At 35.8% G+C, this 16077-nt stretch overlaps 1 protein-coding gene across 4 annotated transcripts in view; it reads right to left on the bottom strand.

Annotated features, from left to right (window-relative positions):
- Window positions 1-16077, bottom strand: part of VTI1A (vesicle transport through interaction with t-SNAREs 1A) — a 280750-nt gene that overhangs the window by 104547 nt on the left and 160126 nt on the right. For 2 of the 4 annotated variants that reach the window (XM_021268815.4, XM_005014454.6), the window contains 2 exons: window positions 14897-14967; window positions 10215-10287 (listed from right to left, as the gene is read on the bottom strand). In XM_021268815.4, the coding sequence (XP_021124490.1) occupies window positions 10222-10287; window positions 14897-14967 (137 nt within the window). In that variant the 3' untranslated portion in view covers window positions 10215-10221. The remainder of the gene's footprint in view (window positions 1-10214; window positions 10288-14896; window positions 14968-16077) is intronic. The other 2 variants (XM_021268814.4, XM_005014453.5) reach the window with 1 other exon arrangement.

Below are 16077 nucleotides of genomic sequence, written 5' to 3'. Positions count from 1 at the left end.
TAAATAGCTGTTCACAAATGAGGTACAAAGCCCCACTGCCACCAAGAGTAATTAGCTTTAAGGCCGTACTGAAAGAATGTTACCTTCACAATCAACACGTGTGTGCCATTCACGCAGAAAACTGCATTTGAAAAAACACAGCAGTGACAGAAAACAGCAAGGAAGTTTCTCTGCATGGATAAAGTAGACCACATGCTTCCCACCACCTATGCAAGACCAGGCACACTTAGAACCACGTTTCTCAAACAACTCCTTATTTACATGCATTATTTATATGCAACCACAAAAATAATGTCTTAGAAACATAAAGGTTTGTTTGTCCCCCCACCCCCATTTTTTTTTTTTCCTATCAGGGGAAGGCAAGCAGCTGGTGCAAAAATATTTGAAGCAATTTTTATTCAAAAAGAAAAATTATCTGTTAGTGTTGTAATCTTAAACTATCAGCAGATCTTCTGAATGGGATGAGGTGAAGACTTCGCTCTAACTTGCAAACGTTACACAAACTTTCTGGGTTACCACTTAGTTAATATAGCAAAGTCCAAGCTAAACAAAAGTTCTTGGGTAATAAATGCTACATAGTGAGATCCTGCAAGCTAAGCCATGTTAACACTCATGGAAAAACGTTACTATTTGCAGAAGGCATTCAGGTCAGTGAAAAACTCTTCTGTTTTTGAATTAGGGAGTACTAATATCTCTTGCATACACAATTGTGTACAGCCACGGTTTTTAAGAACATGCAGTCGGGCAACATTTGTAGTAAACTAGCAAAAAAATCCAAACTTGCTTATGCATAAAACAAGTAGAGGAATAAATCCTCCTTTACAGAAATCCTTTGTCCCATACCATTTTGAAGACATATCTTTCAAGAGACCACCTCATGAAATTTCCAGCAGCAGATAGATTAACTTAATAAAATACTTCTAATAAATTATAGCTCTTGACAATTTAGATTACTTGAATAATTTTTCAAGCTTTCAAAGAAAATAATTAATAAACTGATCTTAAAATGTGAATTATAATCCTGAATCTAAAACGGAAGGAGCATTAAGAGCTACAATGCATAGGTTTGTCTGGAGGAAGCAGGAAGAGTTTCTCTTTTGTTTATATTATTCTAGATATGTCTGAAACAATTTCAGTGATTTTAATGAATTGTCTTAGAACTACACAAACATTGTAGAGAACATAAATCTCAGTGTTTATGATAAAATTGTTTTCTCTGCCCTTTCCATTTCACTCAATTTCTGTACTGGCCTTCCTTTACCTTTTTCAAATCTTCCATATTAGTTAAAATATAAGAACTAGCAAAAAATAGTAAAAATTTCATCCTACCACCAAGTAGACTAAACAATCTCTCATTGTAAGAGCACACTTTCCAATTCATGACTTTGTTATTCTTCAGGCAGATGCTCAGCAGGTTAGTGATGTGTGAACATTTCTTCTGAAGAGTTTTAAAGGTCCAATACAACATAATTACATGCCACACAAGGACACAAATTCTCCCTCAGTTTTGGTCTTGTCAACCAGCAGTGCTAATTTATCTGTAGCAAACTCTAAGTAATCCTCTTATTCCTCTGCTGTTGATTTCTCACAGGCCACATTTATGGCCTCTTTTGTAAAACTACAACAACAACAAACATCCACCCCAATAAACTTTGCTCAAACAAACAAACAAAAAAACTAATTTAGTAATGAGGCTACAGGCGACCAAACTACTCATGTGTGACTGGTAAATTCGGGTTCCGGATTTCACAAAACAATAATAGTACAAAAATTTAGTACAAAAATTCTACTCAGCAAATCCCGAGTTTTCCTTTGTTGCAGTTGTCAGTCGTTTAATCTCTCATGTCTCCTGAAGATAGCCAAAACTAGATAGCCTATTAGTATAAAATGGATTGAAAATGATCCAATCTAAATGGTTAGCTAAGGACAAGATTCTGGTATCACTTTTTTTATCACAGTTTCAAACTGACATAAAAGTTATTAGTTTGATGACTTCATTGTTTTCTGAAAGACTAATTCCTTGGTGTGTGAGAAGAATCATGCTGGAAAGAGGGAATAAGTTTTCTTTTATTAAAAGACAACAATTTCAATCAAACGCAGGAAGAAAAGCGTCAAGTGCTACTGGAAATCATACACAGAATGCAGAAAAGAGCTTCTTTACCTGATCAAGACTAACAAAGCTTCCTGCAGAGAACTGCCAGAAGGCTAGGTAGGTAAAACAATTCCCATTCTCACCATTTGTCTCGAAATACCAGATCAGTCTGAAACACTGGTGTGTGTATGGGCAAGAGAGAAGAAATAAGTTAAACAAAAACTCTGACGTTTGTTTGACAATATTACTGCCTTTTTCTTAAAACGTTTAGAAGTGCCACATAATGTTAAATCTCTGCATTTTGTCAATCTTGTTTAAATTTCAAATGTTACTTTTATTCAGCTTAGCACACCCTCTAGTTTTCATCCAGATACACAACATCATGAGAATGATTTAATTTTGGAGTCTGTATTTGCAAAGATCACTGATACCTATTCATGAAGCTACTGTTTGGAGAGGCTAAGCTTCTGGGATTTACCTTTCAGAATACTTTCCAATTCCATTTTTGCATTCCTGAAATCCATCAGAAGGCTTGACTTGATGAGAACTTGAAACTATAATTTAATTTTGTACACTATGATTTACATTCTTTAATTCTTGAAAAGCTCAGCAGAAAAGTCTTTCCATAGCAGAAGTCATGGGCCTTGACAAGCAAGGCCATGCAAGAGCACAGCAATCTCAAATATACTAGTACGTAAAAGCTCTCTGCCTACCCAAGAAGAGAGATTTGGGCCAAACATTAGGGAAACTTTGGAATAGTTTGACTGAGGAGATAAGAAATTTTCATCAGTGGAGAACAGGCCAGACAAATATCTGTCAGGGTTGAAACAGGGATAGTCAGTTCTGTCTTAACAAAAAGGGATGAACTTTTCGGAGATCACTTCCAAGATGATTCTATTTTATTTTTGTTTTTTGGCAAATTTGTGGTTTAAAGTGAAATGACCCATGTAGCAAAATATCATGAAGATCTGCGATCAGAAAATGGTACATTTTGAAATTTATGGCTTAAACACTCAGTCAAGGAATGTGTAAAATTTGGTGTATATGGTTTTGTGACAGCTATAGTGTGAGTCATCTTAAGAACAACGTGATCCTTAATTTACTATTGGCCTTAAGAAGTTTGACTTTATTGATTTCTGAAGAGTTGTCTCCAATTATTTCAGCAATTACCAGTGTCAGCTTTTGCAAACAGGTTTCCTGCTTCACATAAACAATCTGATCACATTCAAAATATTTTCACCACTTTCACTATTCCTTAATATTATGTCAGACAGAATTCATCCAACTGGAAACTGCTTGTAACTACTGCAAGAAAGCACTGCACTGATTATGCTGATACGAGACATGTCTTCTCATGAAAGCATGTCACAGGACTATCTATTGTGGTTCAGACATGTCAATGCTGACTATGAAATGCTTTTTGTTTCACTCATGACACAAAGTACTGCAAACCTTTTTAGGCTCTAGCTGCTTAATGATAGTCAACGTATCTCAATACAAAGAACAATCACAAAGGGTTACATGATATTTAACCTATTATGATGCTTTACATTCTTGGTATATGCAGTGTAGGACTAGCTGTGATAATTATCCACTGGGACCCTGCTTTCCTGCAGAAACACAACTGTGCTTAAGATAATGTTCTTTCCAGCTGTTCAGCTGGACACAAGTCGAGGGAAGGGGAGGGGGGCAAATGAGATAGTAATTCCAGATGATAGAAAAGAGGGAATGGGGAGGGTAGAACAAGGGCCATTGTACATTTAAAAAAGAAATTAAAAAAGGGAATTGGAAATATTGTCTAAAGAATGCTGAGAGCCTTGCTCATAATGGACTTAGTGTAGGCAGCTTGACACATGGATAAAACTTCCCAGCAATCTGAAAAATAAAACAAGACTACAATATAGATGCTTCTGTCTCAGTCAATGAAGGACATATCCTTCTAAGACTTTGCCTAGGTATAAGGAGATTAAAGCACAGACTTTATTTTATCCTATTCACTGAAGTTATTAAAATGTGAAGATCAATCATTACGCTCCTTTTCTTTTTCAAGGTCTAAAGTAAACTTAATTCTGTAACACTTAGGCTGTTGGAACTGAAGGTTTGCAAAGGATAAGATGGCATTAAACTAATTGTAGCTACATGTTTGCAATGTTGAAGTTGGTCCTGTTCTACAGCCATTCAGTACAGGGATTGGAATTCTCCAGGTATGCTGCTTGCCACAGTTATAGTGGTTATGGAACAGCTTGAAGGACTGCTGCATTTTCTATGGTGCATGAACTGAAAGTATTTCTAACACTGAATGAAAATAAAGTTTGATTTTTCAAAAACATTTTGGAAACAACATATAGAATTTTATCCAAGAAAGATGATCAAGATTAAGAAATTGACTCTTGGTTATTAAACACAAAACATGCATCTTACTTATATATGAACATGTCCTATCTACATTGAGAACAAGGAACCTACAGTGTCCCATACTATTATAAAATTCTTGCTGTTGAGACCTAGAGGTACATTTCATGCATTTTGGTCGGACTACTAATAGTGAAGAATGCTTACCCCCGGGAATTTTGCTGACATTACATTTACGTTTTCCAGATGTTTTGTCCATCACTTCAGCAAAGAAACAAGGTTTCTTTTTAAAGTTAGAGACAAAGCGAAAAATGACCAGGTACTAATTAATGTCAAGATTTACTCTGGAATAACAAGCTGTATGTTCCTTATCCAAAGACTATCTTATGATTAATAGTACCATAAAGCTTAACATTTTCCTTCTGAAAATATTTAACACTTCATAATTGATAAACAAACAAACAAACAAACAAACAAAATAAACAAAGTACAAACATGTATAATAATATAATAACTATATAATGGTTAAAAGTCAGGAAAATAAATAAATAAATAAATAAATAATGTCCTTTCACTGACAGTAAGCACTACCATACCCTATGTATATTTTATGGTTCCCATCTAACAATAGAAATATTATGGACAGTGTTGCTCTGTAATAGGCCTTGAGCAAGGAGCACTGTAAAAGCAGTGTTGCCCCAAGAGATGACACAGAATTGTTCTGCTACTCACTCCCTCCTTATTCAGTGTCCCTTAAGTTAAGAGAATTGCTTCTCTGGTTTAAGTTAACCATATGCTTAAATATTTTCCTGAATCAAGGTCTAAATTACTGAAGTAAACAGCTGCAGCTGTAAATATTTAACATGGAGCAGACATGTTGCAAAAGGATTTACCATTCAATCATTTTTCAGTGTAGAAATACATCTTGAAGTAAAAATAGAAATACATTTATGTACCAAAGAGCTGCTGAAACAATTTCTACTCAAACTTCTTTTGGCTTGAGACCAAATATGCAAAGTTCCGCTGGAAAGAGGAATTTCTTTATTAGCATGAAAACAAGGCAGATCCAACTGCATGTTAAACTTCGCTCAGTATTCAACAGTCATGGCCTGATATGACTGATACGACTGATATTGCAATAAGCTTTAGTTCAGAAGAAAATCTTTTTGTTAGGGACTTCTGGGGATGGGAACAGAGATCAGTAGTGAAACAGGGAAAAAGACAGTGATAACACTCAGTATTGGTTTCAATTTGTCTTAACAAGGAGATGACTTTCTCTGCTGATTTTCTTCTGTGTATGGGAATGGGGGCTTCCTAGTCAAGAAAGAAGGCAGAAGAGACCATAACTAACTTTTCATGTCTCCAGAAGTGTGAGAAAGCAAATAAAATCTCTTGTGCACCAATTGCTGAATGGCCATGCCACCAAGTCAACGGCTGGAGGCAGAGCACCCCACACTCTGTTTAAAGAATTTCCTCTGAAGGTCAGTTCTAAAACACTTACGTTTTGAATATGATACTTTATACTTAGGACCAGAGGCAATGGACAAAAGCTGGATGATGTGAAATTTCCATTTGCTTCCTGGAAAAAGTGCTTATTTCAACTACTGCTTGACCAGACTTCCAATAGAGGTTTTGGTATCTCCAATCTTAGTGTGTTCAACACTTGACTAGACAAGTCTCTGAGCAGTCTGCTCTAGTTAGACTTTTTTTGAACAGGAGGTTGGACTAGATGACCCCTAGGGGTCTCTTCCAAATTGTCGTATGATTGTATGAAATGCTGAATGATAACTGTGGGGTCTGGACTTCCTTGGAGTTCAAAAGTACATAGTTTGACTAGAAATACTGCGAGAAGATAAAATACCTGTAAAGAAGAGTGAAGGAGCTTGACTACAAATAGTTTGGAGGGGGAAGCATTCCCTGCTTTTGGTTGTGGTCACATTGGTTACGCACATGTTGGCAAGCCATCTCATTTATCACCTGAGAGTTGAACACATACTGTTTCTTTTTCACCAGCTGAAATTTTCTCTGTCCTATCTGAAATATATATATATTTAAAGTCTCTTTTATAAGAGCAAAGGTATTCACGAGTTTCTCAAAGAATTGTTGATAACTCAGAAGTTATCTTCTGAGATGATCTGAAATTTGAAGATCAAAAGAGAATTTTGGGCATAAAAAAATCCTGTTGAGCCAGGCCGAATCAAATATTGTTGTGGAGGGAAGTAAATATTTTTCTAAAATATTTGTCTGGGAGGTACATAGAATTTACCTGCTAATGTGATAAAGATTCAAATATACTGAAATTTTTATCTGGTTACTTCTAGGTTTGTTTGTTTCCCACTGAAATTGGGCAGAGTGTGTCTTGGAGACTGTCCAAATTCTTCTCCTAAAAGCTCTTCTAGGCTATTGGCTTAGGATATGGAGAAACAACTGAAGATCTGTCACAACATATTCTTCTCTGCTTCTTTCTAACACTCTAATTTTTCTAGCACTCCCTAATTCACATCAGGGTAGAGGCCAAAGGATAGATGTCTGAGATGGCAACATTGCAGAGGACCACAAAGGATGCCTTTCCTTCTGTTAAAATCTATTACATACAAATTCTATAACTGAAACGACACTGAGCTTTTGTTACAGTCTCACTGCTTTAAAGAGTAGTCATAAAATGTCAGGATGTCCAGAGCTCTAGATACACATAAAAGAAAATGATTAATGTTTTGACATTATCAACATGGTGATATCCTAGTAACGAAGTGCCTGCCGTAAGTGTAACATTCTAGTTTAGAGGCATCTCAGTAGGCTTATTTACAGATAAGGAAAAAGAATATTACAAGTATTTCAAAGCAAAAATATTCTGAAAGATTTGTTACAAAAAACCTCTTTACCCATATACACAAAATACTGAGATAAAATCCAGTACATAAACCTGGCTACTTTAAGTTGCTACAGGAGCAAGCTGGAATAGGAAGATCTGTCCCTATTCTATCACTGATTTCTTTATTGACCTATGGCAACTAGCAAAACTTATTCCCACTTTCATTCCTCACCTACATAACTTTTTATGCACAAACGCAATGCCAGGGAATTTCAGTTGTACAAAGGGAGTATTTTAGCCCTCATTAAGAACGCTACCTATTTAAATATCTAATCACTCGTTTGGCCATCTCAGAAGAGATGCTGCTTTACCTTTCCCAGAGAGTAAAAATAGAAGCAGTTTGGCATTAATTGAATGCACAGAGTGTTAGTCTGGCACACAACTTCAAGCATATCATAAAATACATATTGTAGGAGCAGCAGCTAAGCTGAGCAATGTTCAGCTTAACATTACCTTTTCTGTATGATAATGATGTGAAGAATAGTCCTCAAGCATTTTTCTTCATTGGTTCCAATAATTAAGTGAAACATTGTGTAGTACTTACTGAAGTATGCAGAATTAGGACACAACTGCCAATCCATGTTAATTATTTTTTACATTGTATTTATCTAATTTGTGCTGATTTTGTGGGTTTCATATGTTATGACTATCCGTGTGACTAAACAATATTGGGATGATTCTGAGTCTGGGATGATGCTAGATTTCTAGTCAATAGTCATAGAGCAAATTAATTTTACCATGGACCTATTAAGCTTTTTTACAAAACATCCTGAGAATCTTCTATGGCAAGTTACATATATGCTGAGTCATTTCTTTTGACAAATTCACCTGAATTCACCTGAACTGAGCCTAAATCCTAACCTGCCTTTCATCCAGATGGGTGAACCAACTCAGTATTTTTGTTAAATAAAAAGGAAATCCCATGCTTTCTTGACACACGAAACCACGCCATTCTTGTGCTCCAATTGCATAACCCTTTTGTCTGAAAACACAAACCCAAGTATATTTCAGAGAGATCACATTTTTCATTTGGCTTATGGAACAGTTATAAACTAGGACTCCTAACTGTGATTCCCAAACACAAAACAAAGTCAAAGGTTACAGCATATGTTTTTGTTCCAGCTTCTCCAAATTACTTGCAAATGTATTCAAACACAATATGAGGAGATACTTTATTTTATTGAAAATAACAGACTACAGGGTGCTGCAAAAAAGGCTGAGGTATCTCAAGCATAAACATGGAAAGAATACATTGGTTCAGAAACCCATAAATCCTTATTTGAATCTGCCAACCTGAAAGCCAAGTAAACCCCGAAAAAACTATTTTTCCTAAATGCTATGTCTGATTAAGCCATACCATTAAATGACAGCTGAACTTTAACATTAATATGATATTATTTAAATAACCGCATGATTTTTTCTTACACTAAAATGATGAATGATTTTTGGACAGCTCAATTGACATAAAGCAAGAAACCCCTTTAATGAGATTTGACAAAATGGAGACATATGCAGAATATTCGTTACAGCTCATGTCGCAGGGTCCTTCCTGGGGAGACTTGGGTTTGGTTGTGTCTTTTCTTTCTTTCTTTCCTTTTTTTTTTTTTTTTTTTTTTTGTGTGTGTGTGTGTGTGTGTGTGTTTTATTTAGATTGTCTACAAGCACTGAAGCATCCCTTTCAATTGCCACTTTCTTTCTCCATGGATTTTAAATTTAGCTCATGTCATTTACATATTACTCTTAATCAGAGAATTTTATATGTTACAGTTTGGAGTTGGAATTGTAAGAAATCTGTGAAATGAAGGCATCAGGTTCGGTCAATTTAACCTTTGTCGACTGAGTATAAAAGGTACTAACAAAGCCATTTTTCTGAGGAGACTTATGAAAAGATAAAGCTTGTGCTATAGAACAAGTTATATTCTCATTTTGCTGTTTTCCAAGGTAAGCGATAAATCAAAAATTCTCCTAAAGCTTACTTTTTTGTTTGTTTGTTTTTTAAAAAAGCTAGTTGTGTTAAGCAAACATGCCATGTAAAAGCCCACAGGAAGTGTAATTTCATACTGCACTCTTCTGAGGATGCTATATGTTCCTTGGAAAAATGTGTTTTCATAGCACCCAACATCACCTATTAGAGTGATGCTTTTCTTTTTCAGGAAGCTGAATAAAAGTACAGAAACATGGATATCACGTAGAAGCTTGTGTTGCTTCACTGGGTAAAGAACACATATCCAGAGATGCTAAAAACTCAAAAAAAAAAAATTGTCTGGGAAGCTACTGATATAATTTAAGGTGGGAATAATCAGTGGATACCTCCCTCACTTCAAACCCACATAGATTTTTAGGATGTTGTAAATTTTCCCTTTCTGTATCATCTCACTTTAATCCCAGTGACAATTTGCACACCATTGAAAACATGGAAATAACATGCTAAAATCACAACATTTTACAATGTGTCTGCCCAATCTATTCAGACAAAACTGATCATTTGCTCTCTGTTAGCAAATTTATGCTGCCCCAAAAGATTTACAAACTTTCTCACATAAAATCTTATAGGTAAAAAACCCTGAAAACACCTGAGAATAAGGAATGCAGGAAACCATCATCAAAAAGCTTAATTTTAGAACAGACCAAAAAAGCCCCAAATACAAAGAAACAAAGATGAGAAATGAGTGAACAAGGGGTAATCCCTCAGGCTACAGAAAATTCTTTCCATAGCTGTGATAAAGCCTTCTATCTAACCCTGCCTGCTTCATTATCAGAATTCATTTGAAGAAATTCTACATAGCAACCTGTGTAAAAAAGTCAAGTAAGTCAGCAAAATGCAGAGGCTGAACTAGAACTAAAAGTAAAGCCACAGAGGGAAAGAGGGAAAAAAAGAAAGAGTGGAAGTGTCCCTACCTTGGCCTTACCTTCGCAACATCCCTGTCAAAATCCTGGAGCTCTTCCCCAGGTTTGCATCTGTTTCTCTAAGCTGGGGAGAAAAGAGTCCCATTAAAATCAAATGTTACATGTACTCAATTCTGTACAAAGAATAGCTATTTCTATCATTGTTTGATTCAATCAACTTCAGTTTCAGTCTGCAACAAACTCACACGTGAGAAAGCCACCGAAGCTCTGAAATTTGAAAATGTTTTGTCTGGTCTTCACTTCCACAAAGATGAAACCAGTGGAAGATAAGACACTGAGGCAACAAAGATGAATCAGGATAAAGAGCAAAAGCTTTACAAACAGGTTGAAGGTAGATGCTCTATAGATCAATATCTGTAATTCCCATTGATGTGTGTATGTGTATTGGTTATGTATATGAGTGAATGCATCAAGGGACGAAGGGACAGCCATGTGCTGTGTTCCTGATGTTTTATGAAAAGAAAAACAAACATCTTTCTTTCACTGTTTTTCAAAGACACCAGTTTAAAGAAAAAGCAGTAATACAGAACAGTGTCATTTTACTGATTCTGCATAAAAGAAATACGCCCATACTGCCCTTTAAAGACAAAACCCGTTGTGACCTTACAGCAGCCATCAGTGGAATGGATGCCCAAATACTTTATGTACAATGTGTAAATGACAATAATATGTGTATAGTATGCACAAAGTGCACATCTGTATAATATATATTTTTGCATGTAAAGATCACTCACTGGAAACAGTGTTTTTAGTAGTTTAATAGGATGCAGGAAAACTACATTGACAGCTTAACTTGATTAGCTGACTTGTTCTACAGTTCAAAAATCTTGCAAAATACGTAAAACTACAACCAAATGAAAAGTGAAATGGGGGTTAATAAAAGAAAGGTTATGGAGAAAGTAAAATTCCTATTAAAAAATATATTTTTTTTCTATTTTTCTTTAAAAGGTATTAAATTCTTCCTTCTATTGTTGTGTTAGTATCTCACAAAAGGCACTCTAGAAATAATGTCTCCTATTACATCTTTTGCTACAGATAGCTAAAGAAGAGACATCTTTGGACTTTCTAGAGATCTCTAAACATGGATAAACATCAAAATATACTATAAAGGATAGTGTAACAGTTGTCAATTACAGAATAGCAGGGACCACTATTTTTAAACACAGCTGTGTATACATACATAAAACATTCTTCTGCTTACGAAAGGTGAATATTTACCTCTTCATTATCAAATCAGATTGAAATGATTATCTGACTCATTGACTTCTTACTAAAGAAACTTTGTTGTACAAGACATGCATCCTGTGTTATAAATTCACTGAAACAGCAACTTTGCCAAGAAAACAGGCAGTCTTTCGATAACAAATCACCTTCACCATAACAAGCCACTGTTTTTATCTTGAATATATGCATAGCAGCAATATTAAAACCAGTTGCTGTTTTGGAGCCTAATATTGTAAATATTTGCTACTAGATGTAATGCTTATTACTGAAATCAGTAGTTGCAATCAATGACACATAACCTTTATGTATAAATTTCCGTCTTGTTCTTATAAAAGGTATTAAGGAAATACCATGTAGAAGATGGGACTAGGTACACCAACCAAGACAGCTCTTAGTAATATCATATTCAGTGAGAAGGCTTGCACTGACTCTGAGAGCTCTGTAATTATGCAGCATGATGGAACAAAGATGAGCATTATATTTCAGGGAGGTCATCCCCTCATTTTTTTCTTGATTCATCTAGACAATTTAAGCTCCAGAAAAGCAGTTTAGCCCAGTTTGACACAAGTAACAGAAGAAAAAATGTCATAATAATTTTTAAAGGCTCATTAAAAAGCCAGGTTCTTACCCATGCTAGAAGGGAATCTAAAGCACAAATGTATGCTTTACATTGGTCTTTTATTATTCATAAAGATGCATTTAACACTTGGGGCTTCTCCTCCCTTTTCACAGAAAAGTAGCTCTCTCCTTTTTACCATTAGATGTTTGATCCTAACTTTCTTGTCTTGCTGCAGGATTCTACCTAGCAGCTAGAATCAGTACTGATAGTTAGAAAGGGGAAGCTGAACCGCAGAGGTTTGACAAAGTCCTCTAAGCAAGACGACCTCATACCTTTATGGCAATAAAATAATAAAAACACACACACACAAGCAAAAGAAACGTTAAAAAGAAACAAACACATACACACATAGTTGGAAGATCTCTAGCTACATTCCAAGAGAACATTAAAAAAAGCCTTCTCTTTTTGCATTGGCAGGGAAAAACAAAGCAAAACAAAACAACAACCCAATCCAAAATGTTTTGTTTTGTTTTTCAAACTGTAAGTTTGTTTTTATTTAAAACTGAAATATCTGATGGTAGCTCTTCCATCATTTAACTAATACCATTGCACTGCAGAAGCCAAAGAATTGGTGACATGCAAAACTGTTAAATGGCATATAACGGCACTTCCTTGCTGTAGTGAAAACCTTTTGAAAGCTGCTTTAATATTAGCAATGGCAAATCTGCATGGTATTTAAGAATGCTTTTTAAAATAATAAGGAGAATAATAATGAGAAAAGAAGGAAGATGAGGAAGATGTTGATGTTGATATCTTGTCTGCCTTATACACATTTTAATTCAAGGCTTTCCTAAAAAAGTATTGCATCTTTTAGAGTCCTTTATAGTACAGTTAACCTCTCTGGCTCCTGTAGCAGAGCTTTTATCCCCTCTCTTTGGTTTAAAAAATAAGAGATAGTTTAGGGAATTCCTTTTTCATGGATGTTATACATGTACGTTGCATTGCACATCATCTTAATATATTCCAAATAATACTACTTATGTCTTCCATTTTTCTTCATTCAAGCATTTTACTCTTCTGACAGGAAAGCAAATACATAAACTTAACCAAACTATAGAGACACTACCTTGTTTACATTTTGCTCAAAAGAAAATGTTTCTAATTTTCACAAGATTAAACTGCTAAGAACTGGCCATCATACTCAAGATGACATCTGATGTTCAGAAGACAAGTTTGTTCCTAGGCTGGTAAGACAATATCTGCATTTAGTGTAAATATTTGCTAAATATCTGTATTTAGTGTAAAGCTATTATGCATTGATAGAATACCCTCTGTCCTCTCCAAAAGGACACTTTTTTTAACCAAGGAGATTAAAAAACCTACACAAAATGGAAAACTTGTGAAGTTGTCCAATATCATCCTTAACTTTACATTTGAGTATATAGACAGGTGCACTTTTATGAAATCTCTAGACAAAATATTTAAATAGCGTACAATAAAATTTTGGAATTTAAGATCTTCCATTTATGACGAGATCTTTTGCAGAATTGTTACTGGATGTTCTTTCCTAGAATACTCTTATATTTAATCTCATGCTTTACAGCTTTCAGGTTTTTCCATCAATGAAATTTGCTTTTCATGCAGAATGTAAAATTTGTACTACAAACGACATGTATAAGGAGTCATCAGAACCACGCCTCCTCTTTCTCTATCATTCACAAGTATTTTTAGGGTCAGCACAGAGATACACATTATTCAGCTCCATTGCCCAGGTTCTGTTTGTCCACACAGAAACAAAAAAGCATCTCAGACTTAGCAGTCACAAGGCATGTGAGGAGTGAAGGGAAAACAAGACACAAAATTGCCTCAACAACACTTGGTACATGCTCACAATCCTTATATCTAATGACTTAGTTATACTTAATGTTTTAAAGTAGCTAATGCCCAGGACTTCAAGAAGCAACTGGTGTTACTGACAGAAAATGCTTCGTACAAGTGGTCATATGGGGCTTTACCAATCAGAGCTATCCAGGTAACGAAACTCCCTGGGACATATCAAGGAGTTTCCTTAAGTGGCATTTGTCAGCTAGAGGCCTGTAAGATGCCTTGGCTTTGGCAACACTGGATGCTCAAGAAAGTGTCTGATCAATGTGTCATAGACAGAAAGTCACAGATTCAGTCACTCCGTGTTCTGGGTGAGTCAGCAGAGCTGGTGAGATCTTCCTGAAACTGTGAGCAGAAATCAGAACCAAAGGGTCAAATCTCTTAGACTGAAGTTTAGAGAAGTTGCAAGAGTTGGATGGGCATCTTCATTAAACTATAGAGGCAACATAAGCCAAACAGGACATAGATACCTTTTGACTGTAGTGACAGAGCAGCAGTGTAGGGAACCCCAACACAGAAAGAAATGTTGGTTTTACCCATACAACACTGGGGACATTGAGAAAAGGTGGTAACTATTGCATACATCCTCAGAAGTCAATTCTTAGCATCTGCAGCGAAAAAGAGCAGCTGTTGATCAATTATTAGAAGCTAAATCATGATACTGAACTTTGTTTCAGAGAGTACAAGAGGTGATTGCAATGGACACTATAAAAAAAAAGTCTTTCAAAGGACAAAAAGCAGATCTGACTGTGGTGATGGTGACACAAAGCTTGCTTGCAACGGTGGGTTTTGGTGGCTTCAGTGTGACTCCCTGTGGGAGAGATTTGCAGGACTGGGCCCATATAATACACTTTTTAAGTGCTTTGCTTCAGATGGTGATTACATCTCATGATAGCAGCTGATTTATATAAAACTAACCAGTATGCTGGATTATTTTTGCATGCACAGTGAACTTGCCCAAAGCAAATAAAATCCATGACCAGCAATTACTTATTATCAAACTTACCCTTTCCCGAGCACGCTGGATCTTCTCTCTGTCATGGCTGAGGTTTTCCAGCATCTCCTGTCCAATCTGCTCTGCATTAAAAAATCAAAATGTAAATCATGAAAAATATACCTTGTGACTGTAAGGCCTCAAAATGCCAGGTTAGATTGTAACAAAGTTATTTCAAGAACAACAGCATTTAATACATATGATGGCTTAATCAGTCCTAACTGCTAAGAGGAAAGTATCATTATACTAAATTTTAACTTTTCCAAGCAACATAAAACTGCAGAAGCACCAACCAAACCAGAAGCTATCCCCCTGCAATCTGCCAAGGTTTTGGAGGCCCTGGAAACCAATGCTGATTTTGGTCAACAAACTGAAGGCAAGACTTTCAAACTTGCTCTAAGTGATGGGTGTTCATACTTCCCACGCACTCTTTATGCACACTCCTTGCCTTAGCAAGGAAGTCAGGAAGCTTTCACTAAAAACACCAGCAATACTTATACATCTAAGGATACTGGAAAAAAAATTAGAATATATTTCTTGTGCTTCCCAGCTTTTACCATTGACGCTTAAATAAAAGCTATTTTGGGCTACGCCCAAACCAGCTACTGGTGTCTATTTTGCTTCATCTGATACTATTTCTGGCAAAACTGAAGATACACCGTGATACATCTCCTGATGTTTTTAACAGCAGACACATACATTAATCTTTTGGCATCTCTGTTTGTTTACTCATGGGTTATTTGCTTCCGCAGCTCCTGTTGAACCAAAGGTTGCAAAATTATAGCGGAGAAAGGAATCCAAGCCTCAAGATACGGTACAAAGACAAATCAAGATGCCAAAACTTTACTCTTCAAACAGCTTCAGTCAAACCCTCCTCTTTGACTGAAATAATAGCAGCAAATACAGAGAAGAGATTTTAATCTTCAAAGCTCTATAGAAACATTAAGAAACCCTCCCTGTATTTCCCTGAAGGAGAAAAATAAGTTAAATCATTCCCATTTTACAGGTGGGGAAGCAGACACAAGTAGCTGAAGCAGCTGTAACTTGCCTCAGGACACATTGCAAGTGTGAGACAACCAGGCATTTCTGCACACATTCATTTAGGCAACTTAGCTAGGCTGCTAGCTAAGTAAAACTATAAAAAACATTTCATTTTATTTTTATAAACAACAGAAATCATATTGTTCTGGTGA

The sequence above is a fragment of the Anas platyrhynchos genome, chromosome 6 (genome assembly GCF_047663525.1).
Source record: "Anas platyrhynchos isolate ZD024472 breed Pekin duck chromosome 6, IASCAAS_PekinDuck_T2T, whole genome shotgun sequence".
In the NCBI taxonomy this organism is placed as follows: Eukaryota; Metazoa; Chordata; class Aves; order Anseriformes; family Anatidae; genus Anas; species Anas platyrhynchos.
Note: the sequence above shows the minus strand (reverse complement) of the source record. Positions and strands in the feature narration are given on the sequence as shown.